Source organism: Sceloporus undulatus, chromosome 4, assembly GCF_019175285.1.
Source record: "Sceloporus undulatus isolate JIND9_A2432 ecotype Alabama chromosome 4, SceUnd_v1.1, whole genome shotgun sequence".
Taxonomy (NCBI): Eukaryota; Metazoa; Chordata; class Lepidosauria; order Squamata; family Phrynosomatidae; genus Sceloporus; species Sceloporus undulatus.
This window is the reverse complement of record NC_056525.1, coordinates 3,212,219-3,235,129: the sequence shown is the minus strand read 5'-3', so window position 1 is coordinate 3,235,129 and position 22,911 is coordinate 3,212,219. Positions and strand designations below refer to the sequence as shown.

Sequence of the window (22,911 nt, the reverse complement as noted above, 5' to 3'; positions counted from 1 at the left end):
GGAATTAGCCTTTGCTCTAATAGCCTTCCGGCCTCCACATCATTCCTCTTCCTGACTTGAATTTTCCTCCCACCCTGGGTGCACTACGCCTGCTGTTCTTCCTCCCAAATTTGAATTTTGTGTAAATATATATTGTCGGCTAAGGCCGCCAGCAAGGAACAACCCTAGTACGAATGTTTTTTTTAATTTAAAAAAACCCTTTGTGGAAAACATAGCGTTAGAAAAGTGGCAGAGACAATCGCTGTCCTTAAAATCCTCTTGCGCGGCCTCTCCACTGTGTTAAGAGGCATCAACCAGGAGGACCCATAGCCATGAGATGGGGAGAACCAGCTACTTGGGTGGAGAGGCAACTTTGTGGAGTCCTCTCCATTGGATCACTTTGGCATAGTATGTGTATATCGATGGCTGCTTGTGTACTTTGCAACCGCAGTAGAACACAGTTGTGACTGAAAAGGGCAAAAAGCGAGAAAGAGGCACGAGTGCTGGGGCTTGCAACCCCACGTCTGACCCATGCAGATACCTGGCGGGGACAGCCTCAGTAATCTGCTCCATATTTGGTCAAAGAAGCCATTTTTGTGAGCTGTAGCTCCGATTACACCCGAGGCCATCTCTGTGGTCTTTCACTGACCTCCATTGAATGGGGGCCTGGCTTTTCCCCCCTTTTTTCTTAAAAGCGGAATTGTAACCCATAGGTTCCCGCTTACATCAGAGGACAACGCCTTTTATCAAGCCTTTAGCAAAAACCAGTGAAGGGGGGAAATATCTTCACCCTGTTAACAGTATTTCCCTCCCTGCTCCCGTTTTGTACGCAGCAGCGGCATTTTGCTCCAAAAACATTTCACAGGACCCCAAGCAGAAATGGCCCCCTCCGTTCCCCATTTACAGCCCCCGCGCCCCATCGAGGGCCGCCTCCCCCTCACAGATGGCTTTGTTAACCGTTCGCACCAGTTCATATATATGAGAAATGCTGCTTTGAACTCAGAGGGTTAAAAAAAACTATTTAAAAAGAAGTTTTGATTTGTAACTTTTTTGTAAAACTTTTTACAAGGTAGCCTAGCGATTTCACCAGATTACCAACTACAATCTGTCCTTGGTCTGAATTTTGTTTTTAATATATATATAAATACATACATACATACATATATATATATTATAATTTAGTGGTGCTTTATAGAAAGTTTGGGTTTTGGTTGTCGTTTCAGAGCCACACGGCTCAGTTTCTTCGCCTGTAAATGTACCTAAGACCAATGTGAACCTTTGTACTTTCTGCTCCTGACTTTGGACTCAGTGAAAGTGTACTGTTTACATGTACAGAACTCCAAGTACCCCGTTTGTGTTCTGTGAGCCCCACTTTCAGCGAGGAAGACACGCCTCACCCTCATCCATCTGCTTAGCAAAAGCCACAGGACCCCTCCATTTCTGTGTCCCACCCACCTCTGTACTCCGAGCATCCCACTCTCTGCTCCTGGGATGCATTGCATGGAAAAGAAAAAAAGGGGGTTTGTGCACATCAAGGCCCCTTTGTTTTCCTTGCAGCTCCTTCAGCATTAGCCCCTCAGAACAGCAAGAGGTGCAATGGCTGCAAACAGGATTTCACTCCTTGGTCAAATCACAGAATGCTAGGGTTTCATTCATCAGCATTTCTCCCCCTTTTTACCACCAAGGCACAAGAGGAAGGCTGCAAAGTGGGACCAATGGGGGGAAATAGCAAGCCAAGGCACAAGAGCCCCCCCCCCGTGGTTTTGACAGGTTATAAAAGCTCAGTGCTTTACAATCCCCCTGCAATTTCTGAGAAAGGCTACATAAGAAGCCCGTGGCTTTGAAAACCAGCTTGAAAAAGTGACACTTTATTGCTGAAATCAGTCAAATTCTTAAAAGAAAAAGACTTTCCTGACAGGCACCTATGCAACTTTTATGTGGCTCTTCTAAGCAGATGGGCGCTTCCTCCTCCTCCATGTGCTATGGGGAAGAAAAAAATACCCTTTTTTTGGTGTTCTATACAGTGGATCTCCCCCCCCCCCCAGTAAATGTGGCTTAATATTTTAATTCTTAGAACGTGTGTTTGTTCTACGTGATGCAACTTAATTCTGTTTCTGTTTGTGAAATGAGTAGCACAGGCCAACCTCCTTGTCCCACTCACTTAAAAAAAGACCAATGAGCTGTTTTAAATCAAGCAGTTCTTTCCATCCATGGTATTACTTGCTAAATGCACTGATCTCATAAGTATGTGGATTTTTTTTGGAAGTCTGTATATCATATTATAAGACTGAATCTACTTAATAAACACTGTATAACAAACAGAAATGCATCTCACCCCTTCCAGCATGCCTGCTAGTGGCATCTCTTTGCCCCCAGTTCCCCCATCCAAGCAAAAGGAGCTACTACACTTCCAAACACAGTGCATGCCAGACCTGTAGAGCAAAGCAATCTATTTTGTGGAAGGTTGCATTTTAACTAATAATCCCAGCTCTGTTCCATTAACTTTTTCTGTAGCTTTAAAACATGCCACTCTTAACACTATCCGCAACAAGCCTGTTACAAGAGGCAAAGGGTATTGCAGAGGGCCCTCACATTTCTACAGACTGGCCTGCAAAGGCATCACTTGCCAGTCTCCCTTCTGGACCAGAATCCATGGAGGAAGGCAAGGCAGACCTCCAAATGCTGCTGGGGTTGGGGAAGGTTCCTGTAGCCACAAGGGCTGTCTTGCTCCATAAGCAACTCCTCCTATATTGGCAATGGTGCTGAGAAGGCCTCACCTGGAATAATGCATCCAGTTCTGGGAACCGCAGTTCAAAAGAGGATGTTGAGAAGCTGGAGCAGTCCAGAGCAGGACAACCAAAATGATGAAGGGTATGGAAACCATGAAACCCTATGAGAAGAGACTTAGGGAGCTGGGAATGTTTTAAGCTGGAGAAAAGAAGGGTAAGAGGTGATCAGTTTAAAGATTTGAAGTGGTGTCACACAGAGGATGGAGCAAGCTTGTTTGCTGCTGCTCAGAGACTGCAATACGGAGCAATGGGTGCAAGCTACAGGAAAAGAGTCCTCCTCAACATTAGGAGGAACTTCTTGCCAGAGCTGTTAGGCAGTGGAACACAATTCCTCGGAGAGAGGTGGCGTCTCCTTCCACAGAGGTCTTTAAACAGAGGTTGGATGGCTATGTCACAGGAAGGCCAGAATGGGGTAGGACTGGATGCCCCTTGGGGTCTCTTCCAACTCCAGGATTCTAAGTCACTGGTGGGGAATTGGACTACTCTGCAATGCTGCAGCAGGGAAAAACACAGAATCTCATAATTGTCAGCAACCCACAGCCTGGAGCTCAGGAACACCCATCCCAGCTCCTTGAGTCTCCCCCTCACTTCCAATCAAATGCCACTCTTAATATCCATTTTAGAAAACTGCTCTGATTCATGGTTTACCTTACCCTTAAATTTTGGAAATCCCTCTTCTAGGAAATGCATTTCACTGAGACCTTGGAGGCAAAACCAATCCACTTCTTCACCTGCTGCCGTTCCACCTGGAGCCGAGGCAGTTTCACCAGCAAGTGTATAATAAGAAGATGCTCAGCTTTTCAAAATCTTTTTTTATTATTTTTTCCAATACCACAAGGGACATTTAACAACATCAGGGGTCATCAGAGTGGATTCCCCCATGGCCCACCCACCAGACCGGAAACCAGTCTGTACACACAATAGTGGCCCTGGAGAATGCAGAGCGAGAGGAGACACCCAAATATGTGCCCCCTCATCTTTGGTAAGCAGGTTTCAGACCATCAGCTTAGCTGCCTATAATAAGCACAATGCACTTCTCTCGCTTTACTCTCTTTTCCTTAAAAATTCCTCCTAAAAAAAGAAAAGCTGCCACTGATTAAGAATACACACCATCTTGGAGAGGAAAAACCAGGTGGTGCTTGCTTAAAAAAGAAAACACTTCCATAATGCTGAAGCAAGGAAGTTGAGATAGTGGGAGAAAAAGAGGAGCCTGGCCAAGGAAGAGGTAGGGGGGAACCTAAGGGAAGAGGCAGAGAAATTGGAAGGACCTTGAAAGCTATCCATTTGTTTTAACAGAAATCCTCTTCTTCAGAGGGAAATCCCCAATGTGGGCCACCCAAAGGTTCACCAGCCCAGCCTAGCCAGGGATACCCCACGCCACTCAGGGGCCAGTTTTTCAGCTTACCCTGGGGTGGGATGTGGAGAGTCCGAAACCAGAGCATCAAAAGCCTGGGAAGCTGGGTGGAACCCTCCTTGGGAGCCAGTTTCCCCCACCGCAGCCTTGAGAGACGAGGCAGGACAAAATACAGCAGCTGGGACTATGGGTAGCGATTAGTAACCAACACCACTTTTAATGCAATACTGCTTCAGCCTGAAAAATAAAAGGACGTAAAAAAAAAAACAAAAAACAAAAACCCTGTATGTACATAACATCAATTTACAGAATTGGCCAGTACTGTGTACAACATATAAATACATGATCCAACAGATGCATAGAAGGGTACATATAGGAGCCAAACATTTCACTTTTTACACCCAAGAAAAAAAAGTTTAAAATTATATATATATATTTATATTTATATATACTTTTATTTTTTAAAAAATGACACTGCTTAGAAATTAAAAAGTCAAGATGCAGCCCCAGCGCCCCTTGGGGAGGGGGCCACGTTCTCACACAAAGGGGAAGGGGTCTGGGTACAGCCGACGATGGCCGCAGCCTCTGCCACATGGATCCCAGCTGCTCCAGAGAGAAACCCCCTTTCCAGCGGCCACCCTGCTTCCTGCACTGAAGCCTCACAGCCGCTCATCATCTCCTGCTCTCCCTTGATGACAGAAAGCTCACAAAAATGTTTGTGCACAACCACAGGACGCAGGGAGGAGATGGCAGCAAGGAAGAATGGAAGACAGAATTCTGCAAGCTGGGCCTGTTTAACTCAGCCTCTAAACGGAGACAGGGTCTGCTTTTTTCCTTACAGTAGCAGGCAAACCCTCCCTGCCTTTCCAAAGGGATCAACATGGGACAATACGGCCCCACCCACCCTCCCCCATTGCCAGGGAAGCCATTCAAGCGGGCAAAATGTTCAACAGTTTCCCCAGAAACTAGACTGTCCCCCACACCCCACTCCAGCCCCAAAACCAAAACATACAGCATCAGACTTTGCCTCTATTATGACCAGAATGATATTTTGTTTACAAATCCCAGGATCTTTTGTTATCCAAGCAGACACTCTAAATATACAGCATTCATCGTCCCAGAGCAGTTAATTCATCATCTTACCACAAGGCACAACACACAAAGCTTGGAGGGGCCGATACAGTCATCATGGCAAAATGCCCCACAGCCTTTACACATGATCATCGCTTTAAGGCTGCATGAACACTTGAGGGAAATTTCCTCCATGTGGTCACTGTTGGAAAACATCTGCGCCGAGAGGGAGATGCCGCGGGAGGCGGCAAAGTTTGCTTTGTGGCCCAGCGGCATTGTGCTTCCCACAAGACTTCTGGAAAAAACAGGGGCGGCAGAGGCATAGCTGAAGCTGGGAGGATTAAGCTGAAGCTTAGAGAGTTTCCCATAAATGGACTGCTTGATATTGAGCTGAGAAGGGATGGAGGAAGGCTCCAGAGGCTGAGCGAGGCTCTTGCCAGGCTTCCTGGGCAACCGGAAGAGGGGCAGGTCCCGCACCAGGGGGAGACTCTGCAGCTGCTCCATGAGTTTGGCAGGGCTGGCTGGGGCCTCTTTCCTCTTCTCGCCATTCCTCCTTGCTGGGCCAGGGCATGCCAGACCACGCTTGTTCTCCACCCCTTCGCTGCCACTCAGATGCAGCCGTGGCTTGGCAGGCCAGTCTTCCCTTACTGGGGCAACACCACCTTCTGGCATGGCGCTCTTGGCTGGCGGAGACACTGGCTTGCTATGCGACAGCATGCTCAGGATGGGAAAGGGCTCCCACCCTTTGGGAAGCTGGGCTCTTGTAGCAATACTGCAGGGGAAGTTGGGACCAAAGACCTTCCTCCCACCTATTCCCTGGTTCTTAGGAATGGAATTGCCACTCAACTTATCAGAAGCCAAAGAGGTTGCGCTGGGAGGGAATGGCACAACAGTAGCTGCCTTTGGCTTCTCTTGATCATTCCCACCAGCAATTGGTTTGGGCAGAAGAACAACCGAGGAAACCTTTGGCTCTTCCCAAGCACTGGAAGTAAGTGTTACGCCTCCTCCCAGATCCAAGTTGTCAGGCTTCTGAGAAATACTTGTGGCTTCATCTAGAGAGATGGAGTTGGGGCTGAACTCTGCGGTTTCCTCCACTCTCTCTAATTCTTTCTTCAGTCTTTCTCTGGACAAAGGTTTTGGGCTTGGAGTGGATTGCCTTGCGGAAGAGTCCCTCAAACACATTGATACATCACACCCATTTCTGACCATGCCAGTCATGTCCATGCCCTCACCCCGTGGGGCCTTTTGGGAAAGAGAGCTGCTGCTCTTGCTCTCCACTGGGAAGCAAGTTTCTGAGAGCTTATCCAGAGAGGATGCCACCTTTGCCACCTGGTTGGTACCACAAGAGCCCGGAAGAACTGTCTGCAGAGGCAGACTCTCCCTGAGCAACTGAAACACCAGAGGGTTACTTCCTTCTGGAGACATAGGCTTGGGGGTCGCCAGCACTGGCCTTTCTGGGCTCTCCAAATGGGCTTTATGGAGAACAGGTGGCTGCAGTTTCCAGCCTGGTGGTAGGCAGATGCTGGCAGTTCCACATTCGGAAGGCAAATTATCCAAGTGTGTACAAGCCTCAATTTTGGCAGGACATTCAGGGTTGACCCCATTATATTCTTCCGAGTGGCCTCTGCTGGGAACAGCCCCTTTCTCTGCAACTTCATCCTGGTTTAACTCCACATTTTCATCTGTGAGTTCAGCTTCTAGGTCAGATGCTGTCTCTGTTGTCTCACTTAACACACTCCTGGTTTCTTCATCACTGAAAGGTTTTGTGCCTGTCATTCCTTCTCCCAGTGTCTCCCATGGCAGAAGGCAACTTTTCAGGGCAAATTGCTCCTGGAGTGGATTTGAATCCTCAGGGTGTGGCTCTGGCTTCCACAGAGGAGCTTCGCACGTGTCACTGCTGTGCATCCCACTCGGTGTTTCTCTGCTATACCATTCTGTTGCCTGCTGACATGACGACACGTGGAACTGTTGGGTCAAATCTTCTGTCCCAGGAATGCTAGTGTTCTCTGGAGGGGGAAAATTTTCCTGCCCACAAGAGTTGAATGCCTCCAAGGTCTTTTCCTCAGTACTCACCAAGGCTAAACCAGTGGCATAATTAGGACTATGGGAGGCTCCCTTCACAGCAGAGTTGTATTTCAGAACCACTGGCTTAGCACTGTCATGTTCTTCTACAATGCTTGTGTCTCCAAAGAGATTCAGGGGAGAATCTTCCTGCCAAGAACAGCCCATCCGACGATTTGAAAGCCCCTCCTTTTCCTCCTCATCATCACCATGGTCTTCCTGTGATGTAGCATCAAGTGATTGTTCATTACTTCTATCCTCCAGAGGATGCTCAGATCTGCCTGCTGGCACCTCTCTCATAGAGTAGTCATGGGTCAGTTTGGTTTTGGTGCCATTAACACGGCTGCCCCCAGATGCCTCGAAATGTTGGACAGCATTTTCAGATCCAAATGACATAACACTGGTAGCCAGTCTGAACACACGTTCACCTTCAACCACTGGAAATGAGGCTTCACCCTTGCAAGCTGGTGAACTTGGAGTAGCCAGTTCGAAAACAGGCTTGCCTTCTAGCTGGGAAGGCGGCAGTAACTGTGTTCGCTGTAGATCTGACACACATTTCCCACGAGTTCTCTTCGATTTCCAGCACCTGGGATGACGGCTGGGCTGCCGGACCCTCCGGCGGCGGCGACGGCGGCAGCTGTGGCTGCTGTTACCACCACCACTGTAGCCGTTGCCGCCGCCACCTTCGTCGGTGCTCTGTCCACCTCCTCCCGGCCCACCCCCACCTCCAATGGCGGTGGCAGAGGCAGGGGTGGTGGCAGGAGAAGCAGCCTCTCGCTGGAGCCGGCCTTGCAGAGCACAGGCCTTAAAGTCAGCAGTGGCTGTGGGCCCGCTTCGGTTCTGGCCGGAGGGCTCTGAATTGGGGATAATCCGAGGACATATCTGGTAGGCTGGCTGACCTTTAACCACCCAGGGTGGTTTGATACGGGAAAGTTGAATCTGAAAAAGAACCAAATGAGAAAAATTAAAGAAGAGCTTCACATAGTATTCAGGTGGGCTGCAGAATATCAATACCCTTCAGGTCTCTGCTTCAGAACTATGAGGTGTTCTTGAAATTAGGGAAAGACTACTCTGACTTGGTGACAGGGACACCACTAGAATCTCCAGTTTTTATATCATGGCTTCCTTCCAAAAAAAAGTCTGGGCAATCTAGTCTGGCAAAAGCTCTGAGCATTTTCTATTAAGACAGAGGATTCCCCATCTGCCGTTCAGCAAACTACAACCACTAAAACAACTTGGGAACAGGGAATGGTCATCAAACTTAATTTATTACACTGTAATGGTTTTAATAACTGTTCTTCTTGCCACAGAGGAGGGACAAGGAAATGCATCTGGTGTGTGGAATGCTGAAAGAGAATATCCTAACACAAGCCCAATTGCTCAACCAGTAGGAGGAAGGTCAAAGCTTTGGCAAGCATGAAGCAAATGTGATCACACTCAATTTCACCAATAGAGGCAGGTGAATACATTTATCCAAAAAGGGGTATGCTAAAGGAACCACGCATGGCCTCAAACAATGGTCTGTAATGGGTATCAGTTCTGGACACCACAGGTCAAGGATACTGACAAACTGGAATGTTTTCAGAGGGTGACCAACATCTGGAAACCAAAAACCATAAAAACTCCTCCTTGGGGAGTTGGGTATGTTTATGCCTGGAGAAGAGAAGACTGAGAGGTGGCAAGAAAGCCATCTTTAAATATTTGAAGAGATATCATGTAGAAGATGGATCACACTTGTTTTTAGCTGGTGCAGACTAAAACAAGAATGATGGATTTAAATTGCACAAGAAAAGGGATTCCATCTAAACCTAAGGAAGAATTATTTCACTGGGAGATGCCTCAGAGTGTGGTGGTAGACTCTCCTTCATCGGAGGTTTTTAAACAGACTGAATGGGCATTTTTCTGTAGGAGCATAATCCTATGTGGCAGGGGACTGCCACGCTGACTAAATGGCCCTTGAGATCCCTCCCCACTCAATGGTTATATGAATCCTTCTGTCATCTATAGAAGAATGAAGTGAAGAGGGTAGATGGGATTTATCTGCCAGGGAAGAAAAAATCCAAATGAACTGAGGATAACAGATTTTTCTCAAGGTTAACCCATTTCCTTTTTTGCAGCCAGAACATCAGAAGAGCCTTAGAGGCCAGGTCAGAGCAAGGGCACTTCCAGTCCAAGATCCTTTTTCCTCAGAGGGCAATTGGTTGCCATTGGTGTCTCCCCGGCAGGACCTGGGTGCTATTGCACCCTCCATCTTGCCCTCCCTTGGCAACTGGTTTACAGAAAGGTACTGCCTCTGATACTATAGGTGACAAGTAGCCTGTCCTCCTCATTGAATTTATCCAATGCCAGGTCCTGGTACTGACCTGGGCAGCCCCCCACATGTACACATTCCCCATCCCACTCTAAGACTCCTCCCTGGCTCAGGATTTACTGCTGCTAATCAAAGCTGCAGCAAAGCACCCCCTTCCTCAAGCTGTAAGCTGTTCTGAGGAAACCTAGCCATGCATTCAGGGGGCAACTGCCCATGATGAGCCCCTCTCCTACCCGGATGGGTGGGACTTTGGGTTCCTCTTTGGTGGGCTGTGGCTTTTCTGGGTGAACACTTTCAATTGTGTTACGAAAGGACTGACGGTCTTCAAGCCGGGGCTTCTTCTCGGGGAAGGAGGCAGAGGCCGCCTGCTCAAAGCACTTCCTCTTCTGCTCCTTGGACTCCTGCTCTTGAGGTTCTTGGGGCAGAGTGGGAATCCTCTCTGTAGTTGCTGCTGCTGCCGCCATCGCCACCACCATGTCTTCTACCTTGCTTGGGATCCTGGTTGCCTCAGGTGCAATCTCTTTCTCTGGAGATGCCTGTTTCCCCTCATGCAAGTCTGGCTCTGCTTTAGTGCCTCTGCCGTCAGTGGGCTCTGGTTCCCCAGACAAGGATTCTTCTTTGGCTTCTTCGGCTTGGTCCAGCTCACGCAGTTTATACAGGCTCCTTCGCGTCCGGCATCGAAGAGAACGCCTTTTCAAATGCCCATCTCGTTGGCGAGTGACAGGACCACGCTGCACCCTGACAGGTTCTGCTTCAGGAGAGGCTGAATCAGTCTTCCTTTCCACCTCAATGGGCACAGATTTTTGTTGCTGAGGCTCCTCTCTGGTCAAGCCCAGCCTGTTGGTCAGTAATAAAATTAGATTAGCAAACAGCACACAAAGGGAGGAATCTTGCATTTTTAGAATGGTTACTGTGACGTCCTTCCTGAGCCAGTATCCAAAAGCATTTCATTTTCTAGAAGTTCTCCCTTTTTTGCTTACAGGTCATAATATTTTGAGCTTTATATGCACAATCCCTGCTGCTATCCTTGCCAGAAGAAAGGCAGGATATCAATTAATTGATTGAGGTACAAACAGGGAGTCTAATTTCTCTTCCAGTGGCTTGTGTGTGCACTTTCAAGCTGCCTGTTGACTTATGGAGGCCCCATGAATTTCACAGGGTTTTCTTAGGCAAGGAATCCTCAGAGGTGGTTTTGCCAGCTCTTTCCCCGTAAATACAGCCTACAGCACCTGGTATTTCTTGACGACCACAGGCCTGCCTGTTCTTCTCAATAAATAAGAAGCATACAGTCTTCCTTACAGATGTACCTTCAAATTTATCTTCTTTTTAATATAAAATAATTTAGAGGTACGGGTGGGAGTCAGAGTTGTCCTAAGGAAGGGATGAAGCTCCATAGCCCCCCTAACACTGCATTACTGAAAAGACAATTACTGCTACAGAGTAGATAGGCAGACTTACTTTTGCCCATAGTAGTCCTCAAAGAACCTCTCCTTCCACTGTTCCATTTTCTTCTCCTTCTCCATTTCCTGTCTTATGCGAACCTGCATTTCATGAGTGAATTCCCCTGCAAAGGAAAAAACAACCTAAAACCTTCCAATAAGGGAGGAAGCTGGTTTCAGAACACTGGCTCGACAGGATTCACATTATGTGCAAGGTACTGGACAAATGCAAGGCCAAAATAGTTGCAGACCTTTTAACATTTAAGGATCCATCTCTTTTTAACAAAGGAAATGATCACATTCAGTTTAAGGTGCCTTATCCCTGACAGGATACAGGCGCCTTTAATTTTAAAAAGGATGTTACTGCACTCAACCGTGGCCAGGCGAATGCAGGCTTTTCCTGCTGCTTTGCATGAACGGGAAAATTCGATTTTTGAAAAGCCACAAGATAAGCCCAGCTGGCATCCGAGCTGTGTATGGGTTGCATTCATCCAGCCACATCTGAATGTGGTAACACCTGTTTTTTAAAATTAAAGTTGCTTGTATCTTGTCGAGGATAAGGCACCTTAAACTCAATGTGATAATCTCCAGAGTGTGATCAGCATTTCCTTTAAAGTCTTCAAAGTTAATTATGATACTAATAACTTTTTAAGCTCAAGAGTTCTCTACATTTACTTTAAAAAGGAAATTTATGTAGTCAAGACTTCAGAGCAGCTGTTTTGAAACTGTGCCCCGTGGATTCCTGAAGGTTTGCTGGAGAACAGGATAGGAGGACACGTATGGGCAGGCAATTTTCCCAAAAGAAAACTGGCCTGCCTCAACTGATTGCCCACTGACTGTAATGTACAACTGCAGGTGAGAACTGACAGCGATGTAAGACTGTAGCAAGACAGTGGCAAAGCCAAAGAGTGAGCCACTGAACATAAGCCATAATATATTAGAGAATGACTGCTTTACAATTTTAAAACTCTTTCTTCCAGGGTTTTCCAAGTCAAAGAGCAAACCATGGTCACAAACATTTTCTTTCCCCCTGCATAGTTTTATATCTAGCTTTCCTACTAAAATATAGCACTCAAGGTGGCTAACAATATGCTCACTGAAAACAATCATGAGATACTTTGTTCCAGGCTAGCATTTGCAGCAAAGAGATAAAACAACTATGAAATATGCAGACTGTCAGAAATGTACAAGAGAATCCATGCTCAGAAGCAACTGCTTTGATACACACTAAGAGAGAGCCAACCTAAGAAAATCACCACAACCACTTTCTAACACAGGGATGGGCCCATAAACCAACTTCTAAACCCCCTAGTTTTAAGCCCCTTCACTGCAAAAAACAAAACAAAAAACACCACAATTTTTTTACTAAAGTAAGTTTGCATGTTTCCAGGAGCAATAAGCTCTCTTTTTAGATGCTTTTGTGGGCAGGGGGAAGGGAGCTTGGGACCACAAAAATGGGTGAGGGCATCTGGTCTAACGTATTTTTGGAAGCGTTCTTGGAGGAAACATTATCTGAACCTATTACAGTCTGGTTTCAGACCAGAGTGGGTATCAAGACAGCCTTGGCTGTTCTGATTGACAACCTAGTTTGGGGGGGGGGGGGGAGAGATGAGAAAATGCTACCCTGTTGATTTTCCTGAATCTCTCAGCAGCTTTAATCACAATATCTTACTGGACTGGCTCCATAAGATGGGAGCAAGAGGCACTGTTTTACAGTTGTTTCATTCCTATCTAGATGGCCAGTTCCAGAGGCTAACATTGGGGGGGGGGGGATTCCTGTTCAGCTCCACAACTATTAAACTGCAGGGTGTCACTGGGGAAGGTCATAAGGGGGTTTGTAGTGGGATGCCATCTGTATGCTGAAAATAACTCTATTTCTCCTTGGCATTGAAGTCAGTTTGGGCTGTGCAGGTGCTAAGCCAGTGTCTGGATACTGTAATGGACTAGATGAGGGTCAATAAGCTGAATCCAGGGAAGACAGAGGTTCTGTGAATTGGCAGTTCTCAGGTCTGGCAATTGGGTAAACAGCCTGTCTTGAATGGGGGTGCACTCCCCCTGAAGGAGCAGGCCTATAGCTTAGGTAGCTCTTAGATCCATTCCTTTCACTGGAGGCCCAAGTGAACGCTGCAACTCAGAATGTTTGGCACCAGTTTCTACTGGTGCACCAGTTACACCCTTTTCTGCATAGAGATAACCTAGTCACAGCAGTCTGTGCAATGGTAACCTCCCAGATAGACTGGAAACCATGCTCTAAGAGGAGTGGCTTAAGGAGCTGAGTGTGTTTGTCTGAAGAAGAGAAGGTTAAGGATGACATGGTAGCCATGTTTAAATATTTGAAGGATATTGAGGATGGAGCAAGCTTTTTTTCTGCTGCTCCAGAGACTAGGATACATAGCAATGGATTCAAACTGGAGGAAAAGAAGTTCTACCTCAACATTAGGAAGAACTTTCTGACTGTAAGATCTGTTTGACAGTGGAAGACATTGGCTCAGAGAGTGGTGGAGTGTCCATCTTTGGAGGTTTTTTAAGCAGAGGCTGAATGTCCACCTGTCAGGGGTGCTTTGATTGTGTATTCTGCATGACAGAAGTGGGTTGGACTGGATGTCTCTTCCAATCCCATCATTCTATGATTCTATTCTAATGTGTTCTATGTGGGGCTCCCCTTGGAAGCTGCAGCTATAGTAAAATGCAGAAGCTTAAGTACTGATTGGAATACAGTGGTGCCTCGGGTTACGAAATTAATTCGTTCCGCCGCGGCGTTCGTAACCCGATTTTTTTCGTAACCCGAAAAAGCCATAGCCGCTAGCGCTGGAAAGCCGCGTTTCGTGCAAAAAAGCGCCGAAAAGCACCAAAAATTTTTTTCGTAAGCTGAAAAAAAAAAAAACGTAACCCGGAACAGTTTTTTCCTATGGGATTTTTTCGTATCCCGGGAATTTCGTAAGGCGGTGCTTTCGTATCCCGGGGTACCACTGTATCATATAGACAGCATGTAGTGCCAATCTTAAACGAAATGCACTGGCTGCCAATACATTTCTGGTCTGAATTCAAGGTGCTTGTGATGAGATTTAAACCCATAAATGGCTTAGAACCTTGATAGCTGAGGGAGTGCTCTCCCCATATGCAACTGCCTTAAGATTACTATCTGCGGGGGGGGGGGGGGGGGGACTCTATGTCCCATCAATGAAGTCAATACACTGCATTGGGAGATGGGAGGGCCTTCTCAGCTGTGGTACCCAAACTGTTGACTGCCCTCCCCAATTTAAGTACCAAGTTAAAGCTTGGTTATTCAGCTAAGCCTTTGGGCTCCATTAATTCTTCCCAAATACAGTTGCACATAGTTTAAAAAACATTTAAATCTTTTCAATCTGTTTGTAATTTATTGTGGTTGTTTAATATATTTTTAGATTATTTAATTATTTGATTGTTTTTAACTAACTTGTTTTTATTGCTGTCTGTAAGATACCTTGAGATCTTTGATATGGGGAGGAAATAATAATAATAACAACAACAACAACAACAACAATAATAGGAGGGGAGTAATTCATTCATTTTTAAAATTCTTACATTGGAAATTTTCCACAAGTTTTTCAAGCCACTTCTTATAAACAAGGGGAAAACAGGCAGCCCTTAGGGGTTTGTTCCTCAATGTGCATGATGGTGAACTTAAAGAATCACATTTTCTTGGTACGGTTTACTGGTCCATGCACATGAAGGGAGGCTGGCACAAGGAAAAACAGCTAATGCATTCAGTCTGATTTCTTTTTTTCTGATGGTAGTGGTGGGGTTGTAGAATCCATGCTCCCAAGACATAAGGCAACCACTTCATTCATTTAAGTATACACTGTTTGGTCTGTTATTGATAGACGATGGCTATAAAGAGCCCAAACTTCAGAAAGAAAGGCAAAATCAATTCCCAGAAGGGACTCCTGCTTCAGAATAGCAGCGATACTCTACTCCACACTATAACCACCACCAGGGGCTCAAAAAGAAACTGCTACTCACCATCTGCCAGTCTCTCTCTCCAGCTCTGTGCAGCAAGGGCAAAGAACTCATTATTCAAGGCACTTCCGCTGAGTCGCATCAATCCATCCGTCCCAGCCTAAAAGGAACCAAAGGACAGCAGGTGGGAAGCATGCACAATGATTATGATGGGTGGCGGGTTGAGGGTAAAGGATTGGGGCTAGTGTGGTGGGCAGCCATACCTGCCTGTCCACCTCAGGGAGGAGGAGGAGGAGCTGCTGCTGGAAATGCAGGGGCAGCGCATTGAAGGTCCTGCAGTTAATCAATGCTCTGAGGTTGGTGTTGACAAGAATGGAGCCAGGCGTCTCAAAGTCTACATCATCACCCCTGTTCCTCTTCATTTGCCCTGGAATTTCCAAAGAACCACATAAAACCGGGGGGGGGGGGGGAATGATGCAAGGAAACACACACCTCCCTTCTACCCACCCACATCTACAGGTCTTCAGCGCAGAAGACTCTCTTCTCAAGAGGGGTTTCTAAAGCTCACTGCAGACCAGTCCTGACAGAGATGAGAGGAAGATACAGACAGCTCAGACAGAGACTGATTCTGCTTTCAAGCAGTCTAAAGGTCTGAACAATGGAGCCTTTGAAAAGTAACCATCACCTAAGTACCAACAGCTTAAGCTTTAAGAACAACTCTGAGACTCTGCTCTCAAGCCTGCTAATGACAGCTGTATGACTGGTAAAGACATGGCTGTTTCTGCTATGGGCAATGAACCTATATCTGTATATCTTCCAAAAGCCTGTGGTCCCTTCTTTGTTGGCCTTTTAGAGATTTTAAAAAATCTGTTTCAAACTACATTTCATTATGCTTAGGTTCTTGTGCTTCCAAAGTTTTAATTGCTATTATTATGTGTTATTTTATGTACTGAATATGGCTTACTGTTCTTAGGCTTTGATTATGGGGGTTGAAGCCAGATTCCGCATGCTGCGACTAGAGTTTGTCACAACTAACTTCAGTCCCGCTGACTTCAGTGGATTTAGTCTTTGTTGTTAACTGCTGTCAAATTGACTTTGACTTACAGCGATCCTATAAACGAGAGACCTCCAAATCACCCTGCCATCAGCAACTCTGCTCAGGTCTTGCAGACTCAGGACAGCCATGGTGGTTTCCTTGATTGATTCTATCCATCTGGAATGTAGTCTTCCTCTTTTCCTATGGCATTCTACCTTACCAAGCATTATTGTCTTTTTTAAGAAGTCATGTCTTCTCATGATATGGCCAAAGTACAACATTCTCAGTTTAATTAACTTGGGACTAGGGTGAGTTCAGGCTAGATTTGCTCTAAGACCCATTCATTTGTCTTTTTAGCAGTCCGTGGTATCCACTGAATTCTTCTCCAGAACTATGTTTCAAAGGACTTGATTATCTTCCTGCTTTCTTCACTGTCCAGCTTTCACAACCACACACAACTGGAAATATGACAGCATGAAAATTTTAGTATTTGATTACATATCTTTACATTTCATGATAGAGGCTAGTTCCTTTACGACTGCCCTTCCACGTCCTAGTCTTCTTCTGATTTCTTGACTGCAGTCTCTCTTCTAATTAATGACTGACCCAAGGTATGGAAAATCTTGGAACCCAATGTCTTCACTGTATAAAAGGAAAAGGTTTTCCCTTGACATGAATGTCTAGTTGTAACAAGCTGTAGCAGGTGGTGCTCATCTCCATTACTAAGCCAAGGGGCCAAGCATTATCTGAGGACTACTCTGGTGGTCTTGTGGCTTGCAAGACTGCACTTATTGCTATTACCCTCCCACCCAAGTGGTACCTATTTATCTGCTTGCATTTGCATGATTTCGAACTGCTAGGTTGGTAGAATATATAAATCATCTGTGGACATTATTTTTGGTTTCTTAATGTTCAGCTGTAAACCTGCCTTTGCACTTTCTTCCTTGACATTGGCCGGTTACATACCGGCAGTTTAGTGCGTGTTCGCCACGCACTAGGGTTACGAAAGGGCGGTGCTTACGCACCGCCCTAACCCTAGTGCGTGGCAAACACGCACTAAATGGCGGCGGCCCTTCCGCACGGCCGCCGTCGTGAGTACGTCATGGCCTCTAGACGGGGTGGCGCGTCTATGACGTACTAGCTCCGCGCCAGGGCGCTTAGTGCGCCCTGGACACGGAGCAGGAAGGAGCTCCATTTCGGAGCTCCTTCCGGGTTTAGTCCGCTGGGCGCAGCCGTCTGAAGGCTGCGCCCAGCGGACTAAACGAGAAAGGGGCCAAGCGGCCCCTTTCTCTGCTCCCTGCCGCCGCGGGGTGTCCTTGGGGCTTGAAGCCCCAAGGACACCCCTTTTCTGGCTGCAGGGAAGCAGCCTTTTGCCGCTTCCCCGCAGCCCGAAAAGCGGCGGATCGGGGCCTCAGCGGCTGCCGGTGTAGCCACTGAAGCCCCGATACTCCGGGGAAAGGGGCGGGGCCAGACCGCCCCAAATTGGCAGTCTGTATCCCGCCTTTCTTCAGTAATCACTCCAACTCTAAATTGTTGAAGTTCCTTCCTCCAGTTTTCACGCTTCCTTCCTCCGAGTCTAATCCTGCTTTACATATATGGTCAGCATACTAGTTGAACTGATAGGGTGATAAAATACAGCCTTGCGTGACCAACTGAAAACCATTCCATTTCTCCATATGGAATGCATAGTCTGTACTAAGAACAAGAGGTTACTCCTGACAGTAGCCTCTTGTTCTGGGTACAGACTACTCATTAGGACAATGAAATCATCAAGACTATCAGATGTAGTAACACATCCATTTGCTTCAAGAGAGATTCAATTTTCCACGATCCACAGGAAGGCTTTGCTATAATCTATAAAGCACAAATTGATTTTCTTCTGAAATTCTTTGATGTGCTCTATTATCCAACATATGTTTGCAATATAATCCCTAGTGCCATCTACTCTAGATATGACTAGTCATGGATCCAACTCTTTGACTTTAAAACGGGGGGGGGGGGGGGGAGTTTAAAAAAAACAGTTAAAAGAAAACAAAAACAAAGCAAGGGCTTTGGTTTGTTTGTTTCAACCAGGGTTTGGGGTTGGTTTTGATGGTGGTGGGGTTTGCATTAATGTAATTCCAAATTTTCTGCTCTCGTTTATTTTATTTTTTTATTTATTTCAAGGATTTATATCCCGCCTATCTCCCACAATGGGACTTTATCTTTTCAAAAGATAACTCATCTCACTGCATTGGCTCAGCTTACTCAAATGATGACCACAAGCAGCATGGATGTAGAATAATACCAAAGAAATTCTCTTATGAATTCCCTTATAAATTAACTTGCACAGCAGGATTTCCCAATTTCTGACTTTGGGAATTATACTGACAGATTGATCATCTGTATATAGGAGTATACGACAAAATCAATATAAAACTAACTCAGAAAATTAAGTGGCAAAATGCAGTTCAGATATTATGGCCACTAGCTTAAATAATAATTGTTCTTTAAAAAGTGCTCTTTTAAAGCAAGTCGTTTCGGTTGAACTTATGTTAATTATCTGTTTCCGAATAGCATTTGCTGCACTATAAAGAAAGTGATTAAAAAGAAGCAGCTGGCATTGGATACTGGTCTAACAATAAACAACTGTCAATAAACTGTTAAAATGTTTAAATTCCAAGTCATTGGTCTAGTAAGAGGGCTGGAAAATAGTAATAGCCAGACTCTAAAAGAAAGAAAGAAAGAAAGAAAGAAAGAATAATCAATTTAAAAATCCAGGACTTTTTTTTTAAGTCATTTGGTTTAAACCAAGGTTTAAACCAGCCAATCCTGTTTTAAAGTATGCTGTAATCTACTTTGTGAGGTCTTTCACCCTAAAAAGCAGAGCAGGACTCAATATTAAGTGATAATGGCAGCGATGGTGTGACATTCTATCACTTCAGCACACATCACCTATATTGTTGAATTCTATTTATTTAGCTGATGCTGAAGTCCCCCAGGCTTCTGGTCCTGGGAGATTTCAACATCCCCTTCGCGGCCAACTATGTTCCATCCGGTGCGGCTCGGGAATTCATGGATACCATGACAGCCATGGGCCTATCTCAATTGGTCTCGGGTCCGACGCATTCTGCGGGCAATACACTCGATTTGGTCTTTTGTACGGACATGGAAATTCCGTGGACGGAAATTACTAATATTTCCGCTCTGTCATGGACGGATCATTTCCTGGTGGAGGCAAAAATCAGGGCATCTACCCAGATCCCTCCCGGGGGTGGCAGACCTATTAGAATGGTCCACCCTCGAAGGCTGATGGAACCCGAAAGGTTCCAGGAAGCCCTAGAGGGGTATATGGTTGGAAATGACGGCGATACTGCTGATGCCCTGACCAACATCTGGGACATTGATCTCTCCAGGGCTATACACAGCATCGCTCCCAAGCGTCTTCTCAGGCCTGCTTCCAAAAAGAAGCCCTGGTATACGGAAGATCTCCAGGCAAGGAAGCGGGTGCTGCAACGGCTAGAGCACGTCTGGCAGAAACATCAGCGCTTACCCAACAAGGCTCTCATAGACCATCTTTTGGAGGACTACAGAGAGGCGATACGTGCAGCTAAGAATTCATTCTATGCTGCACGTGTCGCGTCCGCGGAGTCGCGTCCAGCAGAGTTGTTCAGGGTTGTGAGGGAGCTAACTCAGCTCCTTCCTGCCCCGAACCAGATCCTTGAACATTCTAAGGCCTGCTGTGACCAATTTAACAACTTCTTTGTGGATAAAACCTCTCGGATAAGTGAAGGTCTTGATACCAGCATTAGAGCTTCCGTGGACTCGATTGTACTGGATCAGTTTGAGCCTGTTAGTACCAAGGATGTGGACAAGATCCTTAGAAGTGTCAGGAAGACAACCTGCTCCCTCGATCCCTGTCCCTCGTGGTTAGCAGCTTAGGGGGGACCGGTAGTAACTTCACTGTTACACCGGATTATAAATACATCTTTAAGGGACGGGCAATTTCCATCCAGCTTAAAATTGGCCATTGTAAAACCTTTGTTAAAAAAGCCCTCCCTCGACCCCCTGATACATAACAATTATCGGCCAGTTTCGCTGCTGCCATTTTTGGGGTAGGTGATCGAGAGGGCGGTTGCAATCCAGCTTCAATCGATCTTGGATGATACGGATTATCTGGACCCATTTCAAACTGGCTTTCGGGCGGGTTACGGGGTTGAGACGGCCATGGTTGCCTTGGTCGATGATCTCTGTCTGAGCATAGACAGGGGCAGCGTGTACCTGTTAGTGCTCTTGGACATCTCAGCGGCTTTCGATACCATAGACCATGGTATCCTTCTGGAGCACCTGGTAGAGGTGGGAATCGGGGGCACTGCGCTCCAGTGGTTCCGATCCTACCTCTCTGGGAGGTTCCAGATGGTGCAGCTGGGAGATGTGTGCTCCAACAAGAGGGCCCTTACATCTGGGGTTCCCCAAGGAGCCATTCTGTCTCCCATGCTTTTTAACATTTACATGAAACCGCTGGGAGAGATCATCCGGAGTCATGGGGCGCGGGGTTATCAGTACGCTGATGACACTCAAATAATTTTATCTATGTCTCTGACTGATGCAGTGACCAGGGATGGCATCTCTCCTCTCGTGACCTGTCTGGAATCGGTAATGGGCTGGATGAGGGAAAACAGACTCAGCCTGAATCCAGAGAAAACGGAAGTGCTTGCGATAGGTTCTCCTGGCCCGGGGATGGCGGTGGTTCCACCTGTCCTGAACGGGATCACGCTTGCTGTGAAGGACTTAGTACGCAGTCTAGGGGTGCTTATTGACTCGTCGCTCCATCTTACTTCTCAGGTGGATGCGACGGTCAGGAGCACCTGTTATCAGCTTCGGCTGATACGCCAGCTGCGTCCCTACCTGGACCGGAGGGACCTTGAAACTGTAGTACACGCTCTGGTAACCTCTCGATTGGACTTCTGCAACGCGCTCTACATGGGGCCACCCTTGTACCATACCCGGAAGCTGCAATTAGTGCAGAATATGGCAGCACGACTGGTCACCAGTACTTCCAGGGCCAGTCACATAACACCTGTGCTTAAAGACCTTCATTGGCTGCCTATTCGCTTCCGGGCGCAATACAAGGTGTTGGTTATTACCTATAAAGCTCTAAATGGCTTGGGCCCAGGGTACTTGGAGGACCGCCTCTCTCCGTACAATCCGCCCCGCACACTCAGATCAACTGGGCAGCAATTATTAAGAGTTCCAGAGGTCAGATTAGTTACTACCACCAGGAGGGCCTTTACCACCTCGGCCCCCAACCTCTGGAACTAGCTACCCGCCGAGCTCCACTCGGCCACCTCCCTGGCCCAATTTAAGAAGGGGTTGCCCTGGCCCAATTTAAGAAGGGGTTGAAGACATATCTTTTCGAGCGGGCCTACCCCTGATTCTACCCCCCAGTATACTCTCTCTCCCCTCCTTCATCAGCTGGTTGAGCTGGCATGAGTTTGCTTGTTTTTATTGTAATGTTTTTAATGTATTTTAATATGTTTGATTGTATGGATTGCTTGTTGTACACCGCCCTGATTTCTAGAAGGGCGGTATAGAAATAAAATTTTATTATTATTATAGGACTACAGGAGTAGGTTGAATAAGTTAATGTTTTTACCCCACACTTCTGTTTACAAAACACAAAGAGCAACCCACAACAAGAAAGCAACGCACCTAATTCTCAAATTCTCACTTTGTATCAGCTACAAAAAATGAAATAAAGCTAAAGCACTAATCAGTTTAAAACAGTATTCAAACTATACACCCAAAGCCTGCTCCTGCCTTCCAATGTCTCTAAGAAAGAAAAGGCAGACTGTTGCATTTCTACCAGGTTTTACAGAGGGGTACGCTATCTGGCTAATAGCTCAACAGGACAGCGCAGAAACAGAGACACCAGGAGACAGCTTTAGAAACGGGTGTTCTTACAAAGGCCCTCAACGCCATCCTTCTTAGTTGGAAGAGACTCCACAGGCCATCCAGTCTAATCCCTTTCTGCCATGCAGGAATCCACAATCCACCATCAAATCACTCCAGATAAACAGCCACCATGCCTCTGCTCTGAAAGGCAAAAGTCCAGATAAGGACATTGGGCCATGGGTACTTACCACCTGAGGGTTTGCGGAACCCTCGAAAGAGCTGAGGAGGGTCTCGGGCAATTTCTGTCCTGGTGCGTCGTCCTGTTGTGCTACAAAGGGCTGAGGAACTGCTGCTGCTGCTGCTGCTCTCACCACCAGTTTGTCTCCCTGGGAGCCCTGAAAGAAACAAACACACTCACCAATGAGCAGGAGGAAGAGTCCCATAGGACTACGTCAGCCACTCCCCATGTTCTCCTCCTTGGAACCCCAGCATTACCAAAGACAACCCTATTCTATCTTTTAAGCTTTAGCTGAAACCCTGGTGTTACCTAAAGGACACCCCAGGACCTGGGCTTTTGCAGGCAGGGGAGCATAAAACCCCTGAGGATGCAAAAGGCAGAACCATCCTTCAAAGCAGCTCCTTGACAGCTGCTCTTCCTCCTCATCACAATGCTTTATAATGCATTTTCCCTGTGGTAGAACCTTCCTTGCTTCCCAATTCATCAGAGTCTAAACCAGGTGTGAGAATGCACCAGAGCCTGGAAGGTTATGCTGCCAGATTTTCTGCTCCTCTAGAGCTCTGGAAGACCACAGGATATTATTTTGGGTGACATGTCACTTTCTGTAATATCTCTGGGGAGGAGGGGGGAGGAAAGACCATTTAGGAGTGAGGAACCCACAGAAGAGCATTAACTGGCCAGCCCTGCAAAGCTGTTTTTAAAAATCATTTAAAATATTTTTTGTGCAAGTATGTGTGTTTGTTTATATAGGAACACTTTAAAACACTTTATACTTTGATGGCAAATAGCAGTTCACAGTTGAATGGGTTTTTTAAAATAA

General features: G+C 46.5%; 1 protein-coding gene across 1 annotated transcript in view; it reads right to left on the bottom strand.

Annotated features, from left to right (window-relative positions):
- Positions 1–3,560: 3,560 nt before the first annotated feature.
- Positions 3,561–22,911, bottom strand: part of LOC121928103 (polycomb group protein ASXL1-like) — a 22,167-nt gene continuing 2,816 nt past the window's right edge. The window contains exons 2-7 of the mRNA XM_042462391.1: positions 22,102–22,248; positions 15,207–15,370; positions 15,007–15,103; positions 11,024–11,129; positions 9,799–10,402; positions 3,561–8,193 (exon numbers count right to left, since the gene is read on the bottom strand). Coding sequence (XP_042318325.1) covers positions 5,257–8,193; positions 9,799–10,402; positions 11,024–11,129; positions 15,007–15,103; positions 15,207–15,370; positions 22,102–22,248 — 4,055 coding nt within the window. The 3' untranslated portion in view covers positions 3,561–5,256. The remainder of the gene's footprint in view (positions 8,194–9,798; positions 10,403–11,023; positions 11,130–15,006; positions 15,104–15,206; positions 15,371–22,101; positions 22,249–22,911) is intronic.